The 18,477-nt window shown below is 44.5% G+C and overlaps 1 protein-coding gene across 1 annotated transcript in view; it reads left to right on the top strand.

Annotated features, from left to right (window-relative positions):
* BRINP1 (BMP/retinoic acid inducible neural specific 1) overlaps nucleotides 1-18,477 on the top strand; it is a 146,879-nt gene that overhangs the window by 105,586 nt on the left and 22,816 nt on the right. The window contains exon 6 of the mRNA XM_006091086.3: nucleotides 14,579-14,815. Within this exon, the coding sequence (XP_006091148.1) occupies nucleotides 14,579-14,815 (237 nt within the window). The remainder of the gene's footprint in view (nucleotides 1-14,578; nucleotides 14,816-18,477) is intronic.

The following is an 18,477-nucleotide window of genomic DNA, read 5'->3' as shown; positions in this document are numbered from 1 at the left end:
ATCACTTCCTCTATAGAGTTTGGGTAGAAGGTTTAGACTTTTAAGCTTGGCACCAGGCAACATAACCAAACTCTTGCCTAACTTACTTCTTTCTTGTCTTTTTCTTATTCCACCATCCAGCACATACCCATATTTTTACCTGAGGCCCATGGGATTTCTTACATTTCACTACAGGCATGTTTTTAAATTTTTATTACTTTGTACCTTTGCACATTGTCTCTTAAAATTCATGGATTACCACTTCTCCCAAGATAGCTTCTCTTATGTTCTCTGCCTAGGTTATTAGGCATCCTACCCACCTTCTTCCCTAGGATATCTCTTTCTCTCTCTCTCTCTCTCTCTCTCTCTCTCTCTCTCTCTCTCACACACACACACACACACACACACACACACACACAATCATTCTATTACGAATCTGACCCTTCCATCAAAGTTTAAATTCCTCCATGGTAGGGACCGTCTCTATCTCTAGCATAATATATAGAACCTGCTCTATAAACAGTGTTCAGAATACATTTGTTGCATTTATTTATGAATGAATGCATGAATAATTAAATGAATGAATTGCCCAGGACATAGCAAGCTCTGCTTTCTCTGAACTCTTGCACGTCTCACTCCATACTGGATCCAGGTCAACCTAATGACCATTTCCTGAGGGCCTACTGTGAGGGAGAGAAGCAGCGCCAACAATCTCTTTCCTCAGCAGCTAGGCAAAATAAATGGAGTGCGCATGATTCTTTTCAAAATCATCTTGCAATGGGAGGTAGAAAGAAAGGAACAGAGACTGTAGAATTTTCAGAAATAACGCTGGTTTGAGCTGCTGCTCCTTCTCAGGCATGTGCTTATATCCACTAGCTAATTTGTCCCTCCCACCAACCAAGGGGTAGGGATTATTCTCCCCATTATACAGATGATGAAACTGAGGCTCAAAAAGGTAAAATCTCTTCCCTAAGGTTCCCTGGCTCTTGGTTTTAGTCACCTGGGCTCCTCGGGCTACTTTACTTCTCCGGGGGAGCTGGGAGTCAGCACAACCCATTCTAGGTGTGGGTAGAATGGTAATCCGTCCCTGCCCGCCTGTGGTAGTAGAGGGAGAGGGCAGGGCATGATCAGGTCTCCTGTTCATAAGCTCCCTCCTCTCCCACATCTGTCACCTCCTGTGGCCCTGTGACCCCAGGGAGGACCGCTGAGTGACCGTGGCCAGTGCATCCTTGGGATGCGACCCCATTAGAATCAGCCTCATTAGAATCAGACACTGCTTATGACTGGGGTCTTTCTCACCCCATTAGCAGGGCCTGGGAGGCACCGATGGGAGTCCTGTTTCCGCCTTTGCATGGCTCTGTCTATGAGGCCTGTTGAATAAAAGAGCAACACCTCATGCCAAATGGGGTTGCCAACCTTCACCCGGCTGCTGACATCCAAGAATTGGTTTTCCTTTATGAGCCACGGAGCTCCCTCTCCTCTTCGTTGCCAGAGGAGAAGTGGAGCTCCTCTGAGAAGTGAGCTGAAATGCCAGTTAAAGACTCAAGCAGAAAACGAAAGGACGGGGGAGGATCAGCAGAGCACATCTGCTAGTGATAAGACCTTGGACTAGTGAATCAAGTCTCCGAGCTTCTTCAGGGACTTCTAATCTGCCACATGGGGATAAAAACACCTCTGCCAGGGAGCTTTGATTTGCACTGAATAGGAAAATATGTAGAAAGCACGTTGCCTGAAAACCAAGGGTGCTGAAATAAAATAATAATGATAGCTACAATTTACGGGATAATTCTCACGGGTCAGGTACAGATCTCATATTTTAACGTCCATGTCTCATGTACACCTCAACACAGATCCATTTTTCAGATTTGAAAATTGAGGCTCCCAGGACTTAAAACCATGTTGTAGGTGACAGAGCAAGAATTTGAAGCCAGGTCCGTTCAATGCCAGTGCTCTTATACTGTACACCGTATTGTTTTTCAACCTGGAGCATATAAATCATAACCATGCTTTTTATTAGAGCACGTGGTTATAAGTTCTGCTAGTTACTTTAGAAAGGCTGTGATTTTTCTGAAATTACTTGGCAACTTGTGTATGTGGGTAGGTATACCCTTTCCATAGCTCTTCTCTGAATTATCCAGGCCAGAAAAGATCACATGCCTTTAGGATAGTGACTGAGGCCTTGCAACGTTCTGCTGACTGGACTTTAGAAAATGCTGCCTCTAACCTGAGGAAATCTGGAATCATCTGGTGACTCAAGACTTAGTCGTGCACAAAGAGGTGGAAATTCAGATGGAAGGTTGATGATGACAGAAGGGGTATCAGAGCACTTACCTCTTTTAAAATACATATATATTTTGATTGATTTAAGAGAGGAAGGGAGAGGGAGAGAGACAGAGAGAAACATAAATGATAAGAAAGAATCATTGATTGGCTGTCTCCTGCATGCCCCCTGCTGGGTGATCAAGCTGAAAACAGGGCATGTGCCCTGACGGGGAATTGAACTGTGACCTCCTGGTTTGTAGGTTGCCACTCAACCACTGAGCCACGCCGGCCAGGCAGAGCACTTACCTCCTGGCGCACAGTCATATGGGGCTATACCTGTCGGTGAACTCTTGGCCGAGTGTGCACATGGGATCCTGTGGGATGGGTGGTCAGTGTGGTGATATGTTCTCCATTAACAACCAGGTCCCTTTCAGTTCCTTGTTGAGCTCATTGACTGTGCAGAATCCAGGCATCAAGATGTGAAAACAGAAATAAATCACTTGGGAAAGTTAATTCATTGACTCTGATAGATATGGTACCAGTTTATTTTTTACGATGATTAAGTCAATCCTTATTCCTCCTCCCCCAAATCATCTCAGTGAGAATTAAACTGTCCTTTGGCACTGCACACAGAGCAGTTTTGATGTGTCTGTATTCTGTTCCAGATAGATTTACCTCGTCTTAGGTGCACAGTTGTACATATTGGCTACTAAGCTGTAATTAAGATCCCTGAGAGAAGAGACCATATCCCTTTTTATTTGTTTATCATCCGCTTCTCCTTACTTCAGTGTTTCGCTCTTAGTAGGTACTCAACACATATGTACTGATTTAAGTCTATTCCAACTGTCAAATCAGTTTTGTTTTGAATCTTCGTTTTTATTGTGGTAAAATATACATAACATAAAGTTTATGTAACCATTTTCAAATGCACACTTCAGCGGCATTAAGTATATTCACACTGTTGTGCAACTGCCATCACTATTTAATTCCACCCCAAATGTGAAATTCTGATCCATTCAGCAGTCATTCCCCATTCCCTCTCCATTCAGCCCGTGGCAAGTATTAATCTGCTTTCTGTCTCTGTAGATTTTCTTATTCTGCATATTTCATGTCAATGAAATAATACAATATGTGGTTTTTGTATATCTGGCTTGTTAAGTATTTTCAAGGTTCATCCATGTGGCGACATGTCTCAGCACTTCATTTTTTCCATGGCTACTTACACTTCATTTTTATGGTTGTACTACATTTTGTGTTCGGAGTCATAGGTTGATGGACAGTTAGGTTGCCTCCACTTTTTAACTATCATGAATAGTGCTGCTGTGGACATTTGCGTACATATTTTTGCTTGAATAATGCTCTACGATTCTTTTGGGTATATACCTTAAGAGTGGAATTGCTGAATAATATGATGATTAATTTTTTTAAAAAAAGGTTTGGTTCAAAAATAAGTGTACTTGGTGGTCGATTACAGGATTGCATTGTTCACTTCCTCTTGGAGGATTGCCAGGGCATTGCTGTGTGACTGGCGGTGCTGTCCTGTGGGAGATGCGCACTTCTCACCTAGTTGACATTGAACTTGGCCATGTGATTTGCTTTGGCCAATGGGCTGTGAGAGGACAAAATGCCTGCCTCATCTTAGGAGACACTTTAGGAGACATGGCCTTGGCTTTTGCTGTTTTCCTTCTGTCAGATGAATGGCATATTCCTGAAAGGCTGTCCTTCCGCCTAGATCCACAGAGAAGAAGACGCCTGGGGAAGAATCAAAGCCCCGCCAACATAAAACGAGCGATAAATAAACCGTTGTGGTTAGAAGTCACTGAGACTTTGAGGTTATTTATTACCTCACAGTAACTTAAGGAGACTCAATAATGCTGAAGCCCTGGATTAAATGACATAAACCACATTTACTTACATACTCACTGCAGGCCTTCTCAGTGCCTTAACTGTGCTAATGTGCATTATGAGTCTCAAGAGGTGGATTAAATACCCAGAGTGTCCTGAGGGTATTTGATTCTGGGTACACTTGCAGATTTATGGTTCTGTGGCAAACACCTTGGCAAATGCTGGACCACTGGGGTTCAATTCTATCCCCTTGCCTCTTGAGGTCAGAAATCATGTCTAATTCATTTTCCATATCTCCAGCATCGAGGACAACACCTGACTTAATAAAGTGATGAGGGAAAGGACTTTCCGAGTAGTTGCTAAATTGAGCAGTTTTATTTTTGCACACCAACTGTGACCTGGCACAGAAATAATGCAAAGAAATATTTTTTAAAAAGCACACACACAAAGCAATCATAGTCCTCAAGAATCATAATGTATAGCTATGGATCCAGAAAGAAATACCTGCTGAAATTAGTGGAAATTAGTGGCCAGGTCCTTTCGTATCATCTGAGCACCTGACTCTTTCTCCACTGAGTTGAAGTTAAAATAGCATCAGGTTGCAAGCTGTGCTGTTGGGAAAGATGACGCAGGTCCTGCTCATGAGGGATGGCTCGAGAGAGGTGGTCATGCTAGGCACAGAGCGGAGAAGCACAGCCCTCTCCAAAGCACATTCCGTCTACACTCACCTTCATTCAAACACATTGACTGGTGCCCATGTGTGTGCCAGGCGACAGGGAAATGGGAGATGAACGAGGCATTGCCTTTTCCATTCAAGGAGCTCACAGGTCGAGAGGAACACAGACAGAAACACACATAATACGATGTGATCAATGTTCAATGAAAATCTGAGGTATGTGCAAGATGCTTTTGGGTGCCAGAGATGGCCAGAGGCCTCCAGGGAAAGCAACAGAAAGCAGGTGAGGCCAGGAAATGACACCAGTCGAACAATTGTCGTGTCCTAAAACTATAAGTTGTCATATAGTTGATTTCGTTTTCCAATTCATGAGGTATCATTTACATCCAGAAACATTTACCCTTTTGAGGTAAACGGGTGCTATGATTTGACAAACACATCCAATCATGAAGTCAAGGTACCACCATAATCAAAACGTGAAATTGTTCATTTAATGTTTGCACCAGCCCTACAGGGAAGCCTTAATGAGGAAACTGAGAATCAGAGAGGTTAAGCCTCAGCCTTAATGTCCCAGGGTCATGCAGTTAATGACAGCTGGGCCAGACTTGGAGCAGGCGAGAACTTGGCACTCAGGGGCAGAGGCAGAGGAGCTGCAGGTGTAGCGAGGAAAGGCCATAGGTTAGGGAAGAACTGGGAGACGCCTGCTGATCAGGCAGCACGGAGGCTTATAAGTATCAAATTTGTGTTTTTAATCATGAATTCTATGAAGAAGCTTTGATTTAAATGGAATCAACTTCTTCTTAAAGGTAAAGGGTATCTTTATGTTGACATTTTATGAAATTTAATTTTAAAAAAAGTATAGTCACCTGTTTATCCTTGGTGATTTCCATAGTGTAGAGCACATTCTTTTTTTGTGTGTGTTATAATTGGCATTTAGAAGTCTCCCTGCCCCTAACAGCTTTTGTCAGGATCAGTCCTCCTCTGTTTTTATTCATTTGTTTATTTGTGTATCTCCCTCACTGAAAGTAGGTTCCATTCCAGGGAGGACTTTGTTTCTACTTCCCTGTCTTTTCTCCTGGGCCTGGAAGAATGTCTGACACAAGAAGATCACCATTGATCTTTGCTTAATACATGAGCGAATGGCAGAACAGAGTAGACTCTTAGAAAGTCAAGGTTGAAAGAATCTTAATGAGCAATTCGTCCAGGGGCTGGCAGGCCTTTTCAGGAAAGAGCCAGATGGTCTCAGGATTTGTGGGCCACACTTGGTCTCTGTTGCAAGTACTCAACTCTCATTGCACTGTGACCGCGGCTATAGGCAGTAGTTCAGTCTGTGTGGCTGTGCTCCAATGCAGTCAATTTACAGAAATAGGTGGTGGGTTAATTTCACCCCTGGATCATAGTTTTCTAGTTTCTGTATCTGTGAGTGTAGGCCAGGTTATGCTGTGCTAACAAACAATCCCTGAATCTCAGTGGTTGCTGAAAGGAAATGTTCCTTTCTTACTGACGCTATGATGTGGTCACCGTTGTTGGTGACTCTGCTTGTCTGGTGGCCTCCATATGGATTATGGCTATTCCTGTGGGGATGGGCAAAGACAACCTGATGAACCCGCATGTTGGTTCTTTTTTTAAAAAAAAAAAAAATATATATATATATATTGATTTCAGGGAGGAAGGGAGAGTGAGATAGAAACATCAATGATGAGAGGAAATCATTGATTGGCTGCCTCCTGCACGCCCTACACTGGGGATCAAGCATACAACCTGGGCATGTGCTCTGACCTGGAATCGCGTGTTGGTTCTTATAGCTTCCTTTTGGAAGTTGCACACATCACTTCCACCCCATTTCATTGGCCCAAACATGTCATGTGAACACACCTGAGTTCAGAAGGTGGGGGTGGGTAATGTTTTCAAAAGGAGGACACTTCAAGGAGGGGCACTGAGTCTGAGTTAATGATAATCCAATCTGCCACGTGCCATTTGGACCCTGGGTTCTTTTTAAAAAAATATATTTTATTGATTTTTTACAGAGAGGAAGGAAGAGGGATAGAGAGTTAGAAACATCGATGAGAGAGAAACATCGATTCAGCTGCATGTGAACACACCTGAGTTCAGAAGGTGGGTGTGGGTAATGCTTTCAAAAGGAGGACACTTCAGGGAGGTCCACTGGCCGATGCTCTATCCACTGAGCCAAACCAGTCAGAGTGGACCTTGGGTTCTCTAGAGCATTCTTACTGTGTCAATTTTCTGGTTCTGTTTGCACACTTTCAATGAGGAGAAAGGAGTCCTCTACCTACTAAAGCTCTACCATCAAACCTCAGAACTTTTGCTAGTTGAAAAGGTATTGGTGCTATCCTGCTGAATTTCACTTACCTGCATCTTTCACTCAGTGGTTCCAAGTCTGCTCCATGACTCCACAGAATAGGTGATGATACGTGGGAACACAAAAGGTTACTCTCTCTCCAGAAGGGGGCACCAGAACCCACCCACTCTTCCCCCAGGTAGCTGCCTTTATTTCCCAGAGAGCAAATGACCCATCACGGAGACAGGGCTGAACTTCTGAATGAGATCATAGCCTTTTTGCCCTTTCTGCACAGTTTCACCCGGTGAATTATTGTCTTATTTTCATTCCACTCCAATGAGCTGTCAGCAATGGATACCGTAATTCATAGCAATAGAAACACAAACAGATGGGTAATTGACCTGCATGCTTTCATTACGCTGGAGTTCAGAATGGCTGTTGGAGCCATAAAGTCCTCTATCTGCCAGTCTGAAATCCCGGGGCTTTCACAAGGAAGGGGATCAGGATGACTTTGTGCAAAAGGTGCAGTCCTTGTTGTTCTTCCCACCTCGTGCTTTTCAGAGATAGACAGAATTTGACAAGCAGAACTTAGCAGATACAAGATAACAGCTGGAACTTGTATAGGGCTCAGAAGTATCTACAGGGGGCCACATTCTGATGCAAGAACAGGATAGAAAAATGTTTATATTCAACCAAAATAGAACCTAACTTGTATTTTATCTCTTCCTCTTAGCACTGTACAAGATCATGCATTTAATATTTAATAAAATAGGTCAGAAAAGAGAGAATCCATCAAAAACAGTACTATGTTCAGCAATTAAGGTAGAGATTAAAATAAAACAAAGCTGAGGGGGAAAAAAACACAGGAAGATATATGGTCCTTGCCTTGAACAAGACTTAGATTGATCCATTTTATTCACATATTAATCTTTGCTTATGGTAACCCCTCTGTATGGAACACAGTGGCTGCCCTTTATCTATTGAAGGCCATGTTCATGCTTCAAGACTCTACCCACATCCTACACACATCACAAAGTCTTCCATAATTACTGTCTCCAGGCCTATTCTCTCTCATCTTCATAATAAATCACTGGCACTCAATATTTGAAATATATTTATTAAATATGGTGTGATGCCATGGACCAGACATGATGCTATGTTTTATGTTTTAATTATCAATTAAGTTTTTTTGTCTATTATTTTTGGATTTTGTACTTTAGTTTTGAATCTCCAAGTAACCCCACTATGTGCTTAGAGGGTAGGAAGCATCTCCTCCAACAATTCCTTGTGTACTTCTGTTGAAGGAAGGAGGAAGAGGCTAAGAATTCCTTATCGACAAAAGAACAGGATCCGGGTCAGAGAGGAAGGTCGGACTATAATCTCAAGTCTTAGGGGTACTTTTAGCTTTTGTTGATTGGGTCTTCTTTTCCAGACCTTAAATGCTCCCCAGCCTCACTGAATACAGTCACCTAAATCAGGGGCTTGCTTTAGACTATAATAGTGTAGACAACATTATCGAAGGTCTCCAGGAATCCAAGGTAGGGTTTCCCTGAAAGTTCTTTTTACTTTAACGGCCCCCCTAACCCCAGTGGTCAAAACTCAACAGCACAGTGAGCCCTTCTCTTTTTCCCCCCGCATGAATCTCAGATATATTCCCTGTCTGTAAGGAACAAGGATTCTTGACTTTTGTTGCTGTAGAAGTGCTCTTCCCCTAATGAGTGACAGATCTCTGCTCTGTGCCATTCTTCCCTTTAGAGTTGTGATCTTCCCTGAGGCATCAGAACTCTTTCTTCTCTTCTCTAGGAAACTTGGAAACAAGCAAGCAAACAAAAAATGGTGAACCTTAATCAGAGAGGAAGGTAATTGCTCAGTTGGGTCTTAATTGGAAGTTCTACCACCTGAGACCTTTGTCCATGGTGTTTTCATTTTCTAGATGACTCTACACGTGGATTCTTCATCCCCTAATTTCTGTTAATCCATTAGGTCTCAGGCTAAATGTCTCTTCTTCTAGGAGAGCCACTTTGATCACCCCTACTCCATCCTGGGTTACATGTTCTTCCTCTTGTTTCCCAAGCAACCTTGCACTTCTGGTAGAGCACTGGTCTCACTGCATCCAAGCAGCTTGGTTACACACCTGTCTCCTTCCTATACTGTGAGATCTGCAAAGGCAAGGAGTTGCCTGCCTTATTCACCCTGGTAATCATGGCAGGGTACCTAGCACATAGTAGGGCTTAAGCAATATGTATTGAAAGAAGGGAAGGGAGAAGAAGAAAAGAAAAAAATGGAAGGGAGGGAGGGAGGGGAGGAGGGAAGAAGGGAGGGAGGAAGGAAGAAAGAAGGGAGGGAGGGAGGGAGGGAGGGAGGGAGGAAAAGAAAGGAAGGGAAGAAAAATGAAATGAGGCAATGAGGGAGAGAACTTTCTTGTGTCTTCCTCTTCTTATAGGGGCACTAATCCTATCATGGAGGCCTCACCCTCATGACCTAATCACCTCCCAAATGCCTCACCCCCTAATACTATCATATGGGGGGGTGAGGGTTTCAACATAGGAATACTGGGGGGTTGCAAACATTCAGCCCATGACAGCCAGGTTCTTGTTTAAGTGGTGTTTATGCCTTTTCTCCCCTCATTTACTCTCATAACTGCCCTGGAAGTGGTTATTTAGATTTTTATGACACAGGCAAGAAACCTTAGAGAGGCTACAACATTCCCAGAGGCCCTGCTGCGCCAGAGCTACCATAGGAACACTAGGCCAGGATTTTGTCTCCATTTTCCCACTGGAAATGCAGAAGGGCCCTCATGTGTTTCAGAACTCAGTAGGAATTCCTGGATTTGAGTCCCAAGTCTGTTACTTTAGCTGTGGAGCTTTTGAATTCTAGCATCTTCTAAATTAGATGAGGCAATATGTTTTTCCATTGGGATACAAAAGAGGATTGTTGGTGGTGGTTTTTTCCATTTAACAAATGAGTTCATGGAGCCCACACTGGGCTTGGCCATGATTTACACTCAGGTCTGTAGTGGATGGGCAAGGCCTGCCCCCTAAAGCCCACTTTCTAATGGGGGGAGATGCAAAAATAAACACGAGAACAAATGAGTAAGATAATTTCAGTAAGTAATGAATGCTATGAAGAAAACAGAAGAGGCATTTTCACTTGGGTGGTCTGGGAAGGTCAGAATGCCTGCAAAACAAGGCATTCATGCAGAGATCTGGGAAAGAATATTCTAGGCTCAGGGATGGGCAAGTGCACAGACTGTAGGAATGACATGACTGGCACATGGAGGGATTGCAAAAGGGCAGGATGCCTGGCGTGTTCTGAATAAAAAAGAGATCAGAGGAAGGAGGGAGGCAAGGAGATAGAGCTATTGCACCAGGTGCCAGAGAGAAGGAGAAATCATATCTCAGACTGTACGGAAAATGCAAAAAATATTGCGAGATGTACGTGTTGGACGTGAGGTGGGAGGAAGGTCTGAGGAAAATGGGGCAAAAAGCAGGAAGAGAGAGGACGACGTGGGTGTTCCCACATCTACATTGCCCACTCTCTGCGGAACATTGAAACATTCCATTTTAAAGTCTAACAAGACTTTTTTTTCCCCAAAGTATAATGAGATTGGGGGGAATATTCCATATGTTCAGTGTGGGCGAAATGGTGTTCAAATGAAACTCTCAACTGTTGCCTTCCTGGGTTTTGTGAAGCAAAATTTATATGCTTAGCAATAATGGTGGCCTTTTTCTCTCTCTGGGTTTTGTGAAGCAAAATTTATATGCTTAGCAATAATGGTGGCCTTTTTCTCTCTCTCCCATTCCCTCAGTTTTCCTTTCTCTTTCTTTCTTTCTCTCTCTCTCTCTCTCTCTCTCTCTCTCTCTCTCTCTCTCTCCCCCTCCCTTTCCTCTCTCTCTCTCTCTCTCTCTCTCTCTCTCTCTCTCTCTCTTTGGGAACTGTGGGGACAGAATATTCCAACCCAGTCAGCAGCTGTATATCATCTTTCACACAGTTGTTCTTGAGGCCAAATCCCCCTCCAAATTATTTACGACGCCCATTGAAGCCCGCGGGACTCAGGCGCCATCTAGGAGGTCAGCCATGGGCCTCTTTGTTGGACACAGGTCATTGGGAGAGACTCTGGCGGTGACTGCTGTGTGAACCTCCGCTGCTGGAGAAATGGTTATGTAACTTTAAACAGTAATGACATTTCGCAGAAAAGTGCTTTTTAATTGCTATGTCTTCATTATTCTCTTTCAAATTTGCCCAGGAGGTTCTGCCTCAGAGACAGCTCACGTGTCCTGAGTTTCCATTTTTAAAGAGCAGCCAGTTTTGTGTTTCAGCTGCTCCCCGAAACCCCCACCCCCAAACTTTATCTGTGTTCAGTGCATTAAGTGGGGTAGGTAATATGGCCTTTTGTATCCTTGCCAAACGGAGAAATGATTTGACGCAGTTTTCTAAAAATGCTCTCCCCAAATTCCGTTTGGGCTGGGACCAAGAATAGAATATTTTATCCCCTACAAAAGGGAAAAAGAAAATGATGAGCAAGCTAGAAAAATAGGACTGTGAGTATAGTGTATAGAGTTCCTTTAAGCAACAGAAAGTTAACCCCAATCCATAGACTCAGAAGCCTATAGGGGATTGGGATCAGCTAAAAATAAATTTTGCTTTGGAAGTGAAAATTGCGAGACAGATAAAATGGCTCAAGAATGCATACTCAGAAAGAATTGTAGACGTGGCTTAGAAGGGACTTTTCTGCTTGGTTTGATTTGTTTGGCCCACCTTTTGGTGTTCCTATTGTATCCCTGTACAGTAAGTTCTTCAGAGCAATCACTCAAACTCACATGGACCCCTTGCTCATTGGTGTGGACCTCACCTAGGCTTGCTGAGGCCAGTGCCCAAGCTGTGCAGCCCTATCTGCTAGCACGCCTTCCAGACAGGATCCACCTTCCTGAATAGCCTCCCACCATTTCCGGCTCAACAGGCATAGACTTCTAAACCCTACTTCTTACTTCTTGTGAAATCTCTCCAAATATCTAAAGACTGCCTTTTGAGCATGATCTATTTCATTTTTTCAATTTATCTTTATTGATGTCTTCTTTTTTCCCCTATGGACCCCCTCCCCCCAACACACACACCCTCCAGGCCTTAACCCCACTATTGTCTGTGTCCATGGGCTATGCATATTTGCATATAAATTATCAGGTTAATCTCTCCCCACCAAGCCCCCCAACCCCGCCTTCCCTTTGAGATTCATCAGTCTGTTCCATGTCTCTGTGTCGCTGGATCTATTTTGTTCATCAGTTTATTTTCTTCATTAGATTCCACAGCACTGTCTATTTCTGATTAAATACCGGCAGCTATTCATTTATTCTGTAGGTTCGGCTGAAACTTTAAAAGACTTTAATCAGAGGAGGAACATTATCACCATCATCATCAAAAATAGGAGCCATTAACATTTACTGTTTGTTTGCTATGTGCCAGGAACTGGTCTAGACATTTTGCAGGAATTCTTTCACTTAGTCCTCCGACAACCTTCTGATGTAGGTACTCAAAATATTCCCATTTTATAGAGAAGGGAGTGGAGGTGGAATAACTTGCTTGAGAGGACGCAGGCAGGAAGAGGAGGAACCTGACTCCAGCGGTGCTCAGCTTTTACCGACCTTATTATGGTTTCCCACCATATGGCATGCTCCAGGCACAAGCTTCCTTCCCACAATGCCCCTCTCAGATAGTCTTTTTGAGATGTCATCTGAAGACAAGTCGAAATGATGGAGCTTTGTTTTTTTAAAAAATAATTTGAAGGTGAGAGAGGGGAAGATAAAAATCTAGAAACACGACTGGGAAGTAGAGAGTGAGAGAAATGCTGAGCTTGTTCAACACATCACTGGCGAGCAGGGTAGGGGGTGTCCCTGAAGCATGAGTGATAAAACTTTAATCTGAATGACAGCTCTCTTTTACACGGTGGGTAGTAAAACCATGAGGCTCGTGTACATTGGTGGCTGGAACTGTTAGCAGCTCCAAATGAGGTGGAGGGGAAGGTCCCCGGTGAAAGTACGTTAAGGAACGAATTTAGCCCCAAGTTGTCCTTCCGTCTGGGCACCATGGGCAATAGCCGACTATGCTGACGTTTCAAGGGTAAAGGAGTAGTGCTCATGCCCAGATCAACCCCTCTCCATCACTGGCTCTGAGGAATAAGGCTGATTAGCAAGTATAGAGAAAAGATCATGAGCTGTGGTCAAGAATGCTATTCCTATAACCAACCATGGGTCAGTCACGTTCCCTTAGTGGGCCCTGGCTTCTTTATTTTTAGATCAAAAAAGAGAAAACTAATTCTCTCTGATATCATTCTCCACTGATATATATTTTTATTCTTTAAAGAATAGTTTATTGATTTTTAGAGAGGAAGGGAGAGGGAGACAGATACATCAATGTGAGAGCACAACATTGATCGGATGGGCTGCCTCCTGCACGCCGCACCTCCCCCCCCAACCCCCCCCCCCGCCCTGACTGGGGATTGAGCCCACAAAAGCATGTGCCCTGACCTGGAATCTAACTGGCAACCTCCTGGTGCATGGGACGGTGCCCAACCAACTGACCCACACTGGCCACGGCTACTATTTTATTTTTTATGATACAGTGGTCTTATGAAATTATATCTCTCTTCAGATATCAGTCTTACTTTGAAATTTACCAAAGTATCCCCTTTATCTGCAGAATGAAGTTCAAATTCCTTAGCATATAATTAAGCTTTCTGCACTCTGGCCTCTGCTCTTCTCTAATACCTGTTCTCCTACTGCAGGCACCCACCCAGCCAAACTCGTTTCATTCACATTCTGTCTTTGTTCTTGCGGTTCCTCTCCTCAGAATGTGCTTCCTGTTCTCTGTACAGGATGGTCTCTGATTCACTTTTCAACCAGCCCAGTACCATCTCCTCTAGAAAGGTTCCTCTGCTCTCTGGACAGGGCTATTTGCAGCCCTCGGCTGCCCGATGCCTCACCTGGCCCTCCCTGTTTCAGGCCTATAAAGCTGTGTGAGGATGATGTGTGTCTATGTCTTTCCCTGCTGATTATACTGTAAACTCCCCAGAGACTAGCATTGTGTCTTCTATATCTCCATAGACCTAGTGCCGAGCTCAGGACTTGTGCTTCATAAATAGGGTTCATAAATATTTGAAGAAAGGAAAAGGAAAGAAATGAAGGAAATAAGAAAAAAACAACAACACACAACAGTAATCTTCTGCTTTCAATAAGGGTTTTCTCCTCCCCAAATGGAAAAGGTTTATACCAGATCTCAGTCCTAATAGAATGAAATCGAGCCTGCATTTCAGAGATGGCCAAGGTCATGACCTGAGAAGTTTAAGTAGAAGCAATGCAACCAGGGGCCTGTCTGGATCATCGAGGCGGGCTCCGAGATATTTTGGTTACGACACACCGGGAGACAGCTAGCAGCTTCAGATTCCTCCCGTCACCTTTCGAAGCTGTTAATGAAACACCTTTTCCAACCTTTCCGTTTCCCCGTCTCTTGCTCCTCTCAAACAGGCCTGCAGATCATCTTCCCTCCGTACCTGCAAGAGAAGTTTGTCCAGTCGGCCCTGAGCTACATCATGTGCAACGGCGAGGGCGAGTACGTGTGCCAGAACAGTCAGTGCCGATGCCAGTGTGCCGAGGAGTTCCCACAGTGCAACTGCCCCATCACCGACATCCAGATCATGGAGCACATGCTGGCCAACATGGCCAAGTCCTGGGCCGAGGCTTACAAGGACCTGGAGAATTCAGGTAGAGAGCTGGCTTAGTTCTGCTGCACGAATGGCCCTGAGCCAAACCTAGAAAAGGCGGGTGTCTAACTGGGGTGAGGGCTGCTGTGAGGGAATACTCACTGAGCATCTCCCCTTCACTTTGGAGAGTCCAGGGCAGGGTCTCGTAGCTGTCAGGGGGTAGGCACTCAATAAATCTCCACGGGATGGAATAATGAACAGTGCAATCAGGTTTGTGGGCCTGTGATGGATTGTCTCTGTTGTACCCAGAAGACAGAAAGAGAGATGCCCCATAGCACATAGGATGCCTCTGCAGGATGGAGAGTTCAAAGTATTTGTACAAATTCCTAGAGTCTATGAGTCTATCTAAATTAAGAAACACACATATATGTGTATGTATGTCTGTGTCTATGTACATCTCTATGTAGATATTGCTATAGATATCCAAATAATTGACCAACTGTCAAAGCTGGAAGTCACTGCTCAGGTAACGTCGCCATTACCTGCTTCCCATGGTTCAGGGGAAGAAAGTCAGTCACCGAAGGCCACAGTGGGGCTGAGGTGCAAAGTTGGATCTCGGTCCTCATGCAGCATCTGCTTAATGGGAAAGCCAGGCATGAATCATATCACCGTGCCAGTCATTGACATTTTAACCACATCTGTGTGGAGAATGAGAAGCTACTGTGAGCAAAGAGTGTAGAGCTGGAGGTTGGCGTGGTCAGGAGTCAGGGAGGCCACTGGGGGAGAGCAGGGTCCACGTGTCTGACTGGGGCCAGAGGTCAGAGGGTGAGCACCCAGCCAATGGGAGGCCACCTCAGGCACCTAGGAGATGTGCCTATGATGTGGGCTGGCACCATGGCAAAGGGAGTAACAGTGGGAAATGTGCAGAGAGGCTGAGCTATTTAAAGGGAGAATTTGCAGGACTTGAGAAAGGAAGGGCGAGAGGAGATCCCCAGAACTCCTCTTGGGCATATTTGTCAGGCACTTTGATGGATGTCAGTGCCGTTCGCTGAGCGAGAACACCCTGCAAGGTTTGGAAAGAAAACTGTATTCTGTTTTGGACATGAAAGCTGGGGAATCCTCGAGACTTCCACGAAGGGATGCCAAATAATGGCCTATAATTTGTGCTCAGATATCTGTTAAGTAAATGGACATATAGAGAGAGCATTACTGTTTTTAAAACAACTTTATGTTCCTTAAATCTATTACGGGAACTGCATTAGAGTAAGTAATGGTGTTCCTATATTGTAGAGCAGGGAGGGTGCCAAGACCCAGTGTCTTCCCCAGGGTTACATAGCAAATGGCAGAGTCGGTAATGGAATCCCTGGTTCCAGACCCAGTGCTCACAGCAGCTCTTGTACCTTATTAATTCCACTTTCCCCCCAGTCCTCCGTTCCCTCATCTAATAAATGAGAGGACATGTTTATGTGTTTAATTTTTGAATTTATTTAAATATGTAGCCAAGAAACCCTTTGATCAAACAGAATCATACCTCGGAGCCACTGTGTACCGCAGATAAAAGCCAAGCTCCGTGGAGCTGTGTTTGGAAACCACTGGTTACCATGAACTCTGTCCCCAGCCAGCCCTGAGCGCTCAGGACGCATCAGTGACTCTGCTCTTAGAAGGTCACGCAGCTCCGGGAGCTGTGGGTGCCTTAGGAACCTGCACCCATTAGTCCATTTAAAATCCTGGGAACGCATCAAAGGGAGGGGTTCGAGATGGAAATGGATTGTGATGGCTATTTGGCCTCAAACAAAAGAAGCAATTGATTAAATGCTTTTGCAAAGAGATTCTCCCCATTGCTAAAAAGCAGAGGGGAACGGCAGCCATGTGCATGAGCAGAAGGGTCTTTAGCGTAGAATCTTTACACCCAAGGAAAAGAAACTACTTGGAGTGGACGGGTGGGTAAGGGAACAAGAGAGCTGAGATGCTGCAGAGTAAGCTGGATGGTCCACGGGAGTTACTGGCGCCATGCTTCCCCCCATAGGAGCACATATTCACTCTAGATACCATGTACTTAGCCATTTGAAAGGTTTTTCCCCATTGAGACAGATCCATCCACCCATCCACCCATCCATGTCCATGTGGCTTATGCATGTGTCTCTTCCTCCTCATTATGAGCTTGTAACCTTAATGACCCAGCACCAGGTAATTCCAAGGATTCACAACCAGCCAAAGGTAAAAGCCACTGATGCCTTGATGGCCCTGGAGTGTTGGTGGTCAAACAGGACCGACTTCACACACACAGATGGGGGTCTGTGTGTCCTCACTGGGGGGAACCTTCCACTTTAGTCAAGAAAGTACATCATCTTAACTTTTAAGTTACTTTTTCTTATCTGACCCAAATTCGGGTTCATTGAAAGGACCGTTACCTCCCTCGAGGTCAGCAGAGCCGTCTGTAGGATGAGCTGCATCTATACTATAGATTCTATAGGATAAGCTGCGTGTCTTCCATGGGAGGAGCACCGGGCTGGCGAGAGCAGCAGAGTGGAGCCCAGTGCCCTGCCTGCAGCCTGTGCACCGATTACATCAATCTGTGCAGCCCCGTTTTATCCTTTCCATGTCCCACAACCATCCGTGGAGCACCTTCTGGATTTGGGGAACTATTTAGGCAGATACGGTTCCATGTCACCCTCTCAACATTTGAATTAGATGCTGTTATACCTGCTTGACAGATGGAGACACTGAAGCGTTGAGAGAATAATGGTCACACAGCTGTGGGTGGGCGAGATGCAGTTTGCAGGCATGCATGTCTGGCTGTCCTGGAGTCAGAGATGGGTTTCCTGTACGCATGTTTTTAGCACCTTTCATTTCATTGTTTCTCCCATGATCCTCTTTTTGTATAGAGAGTAAGTGTTATATGGTAACTCAGAGCATCAGATTCAGAGCCAGTCTAGAGCTGTAATTCTGTCATTACTGGCTGTGTGACGTTGGCAAGTTAATGAACTTCTCTGTGCCCCAGTTTCTATGAGACGGCGCACTGACAGTACCCACCTCACAGGTTTGCTATAAAATCACTTATATGTGTTAGGTGTTTAAGACTGAGCCTGATGCTTAAAGAGAGCTATGTAAGCATTTTTTAAAATAAAATGAATGCCTATTATACCTGAAATTTTCTTGTAGGTTTTGTAACAAAGTGAAAATATTAGGCTTAGGATATATATATATATATATATATATATATATATATAATCACTTTACCTTTTTATCTGCCAAAAATTTAACCTCTTAATTCTTTATTTTTTCCAATAGTTGAGGGGGGCATCGCCGAGGCGGGCCAGTAAGAATTAGATGGGAAAACAGCAGCTCTGGTTTTAGTCCTGCCTGGGGCACTCACGGGTTGTTCTACCTCCAGAAAGTCCTTCCCTCACTTTGCACTTCAGTGTCCCTATATGTAGAACGAGAGAGCTGACCCAGATACTTTCAAGTTGTCAAGTTGTAGCGCTTGCTGACACCGGGAAACTTAGCATCACGCAGACAAAGACCTTCCCCGGGGAGGCTCTGGAGTTTGTTCCCATCTCTTAAGCTGGAGTTCCCCCAAATGGGACTTGACATAAGATGGCAGGCACACACGACTTCCCGTTAGACTAGGCCCCACAGTGGGGAGGCTGATCCATTCAGCCCTCCGTCACACCTGAAGATCACATCAGAGAGGTTTCCGTGGGTGCAAATGTGCTTTTAACA

The sequence above is a fragment of the Myotis lucifugus genome, unplaced genomic scaffold, assembly GCF_000147115.1.
Source record: "Myotis lucifugus unplaced genomic scaffold, Myoluc2.0 scaffold_87, whole genome shotgun sequence".
Classification (NCBI taxonomy): domain Eukaryota; kingdom Metazoa; phylum Chordata; class Mammalia; order Chiroptera; family Vespertilionidae; genus Myotis; species Myotis lucifugus.
Note: the sequence above shows the minus strand (reverse complement) of the source record. Positions and strands in the feature narration are given on the sequence as shown.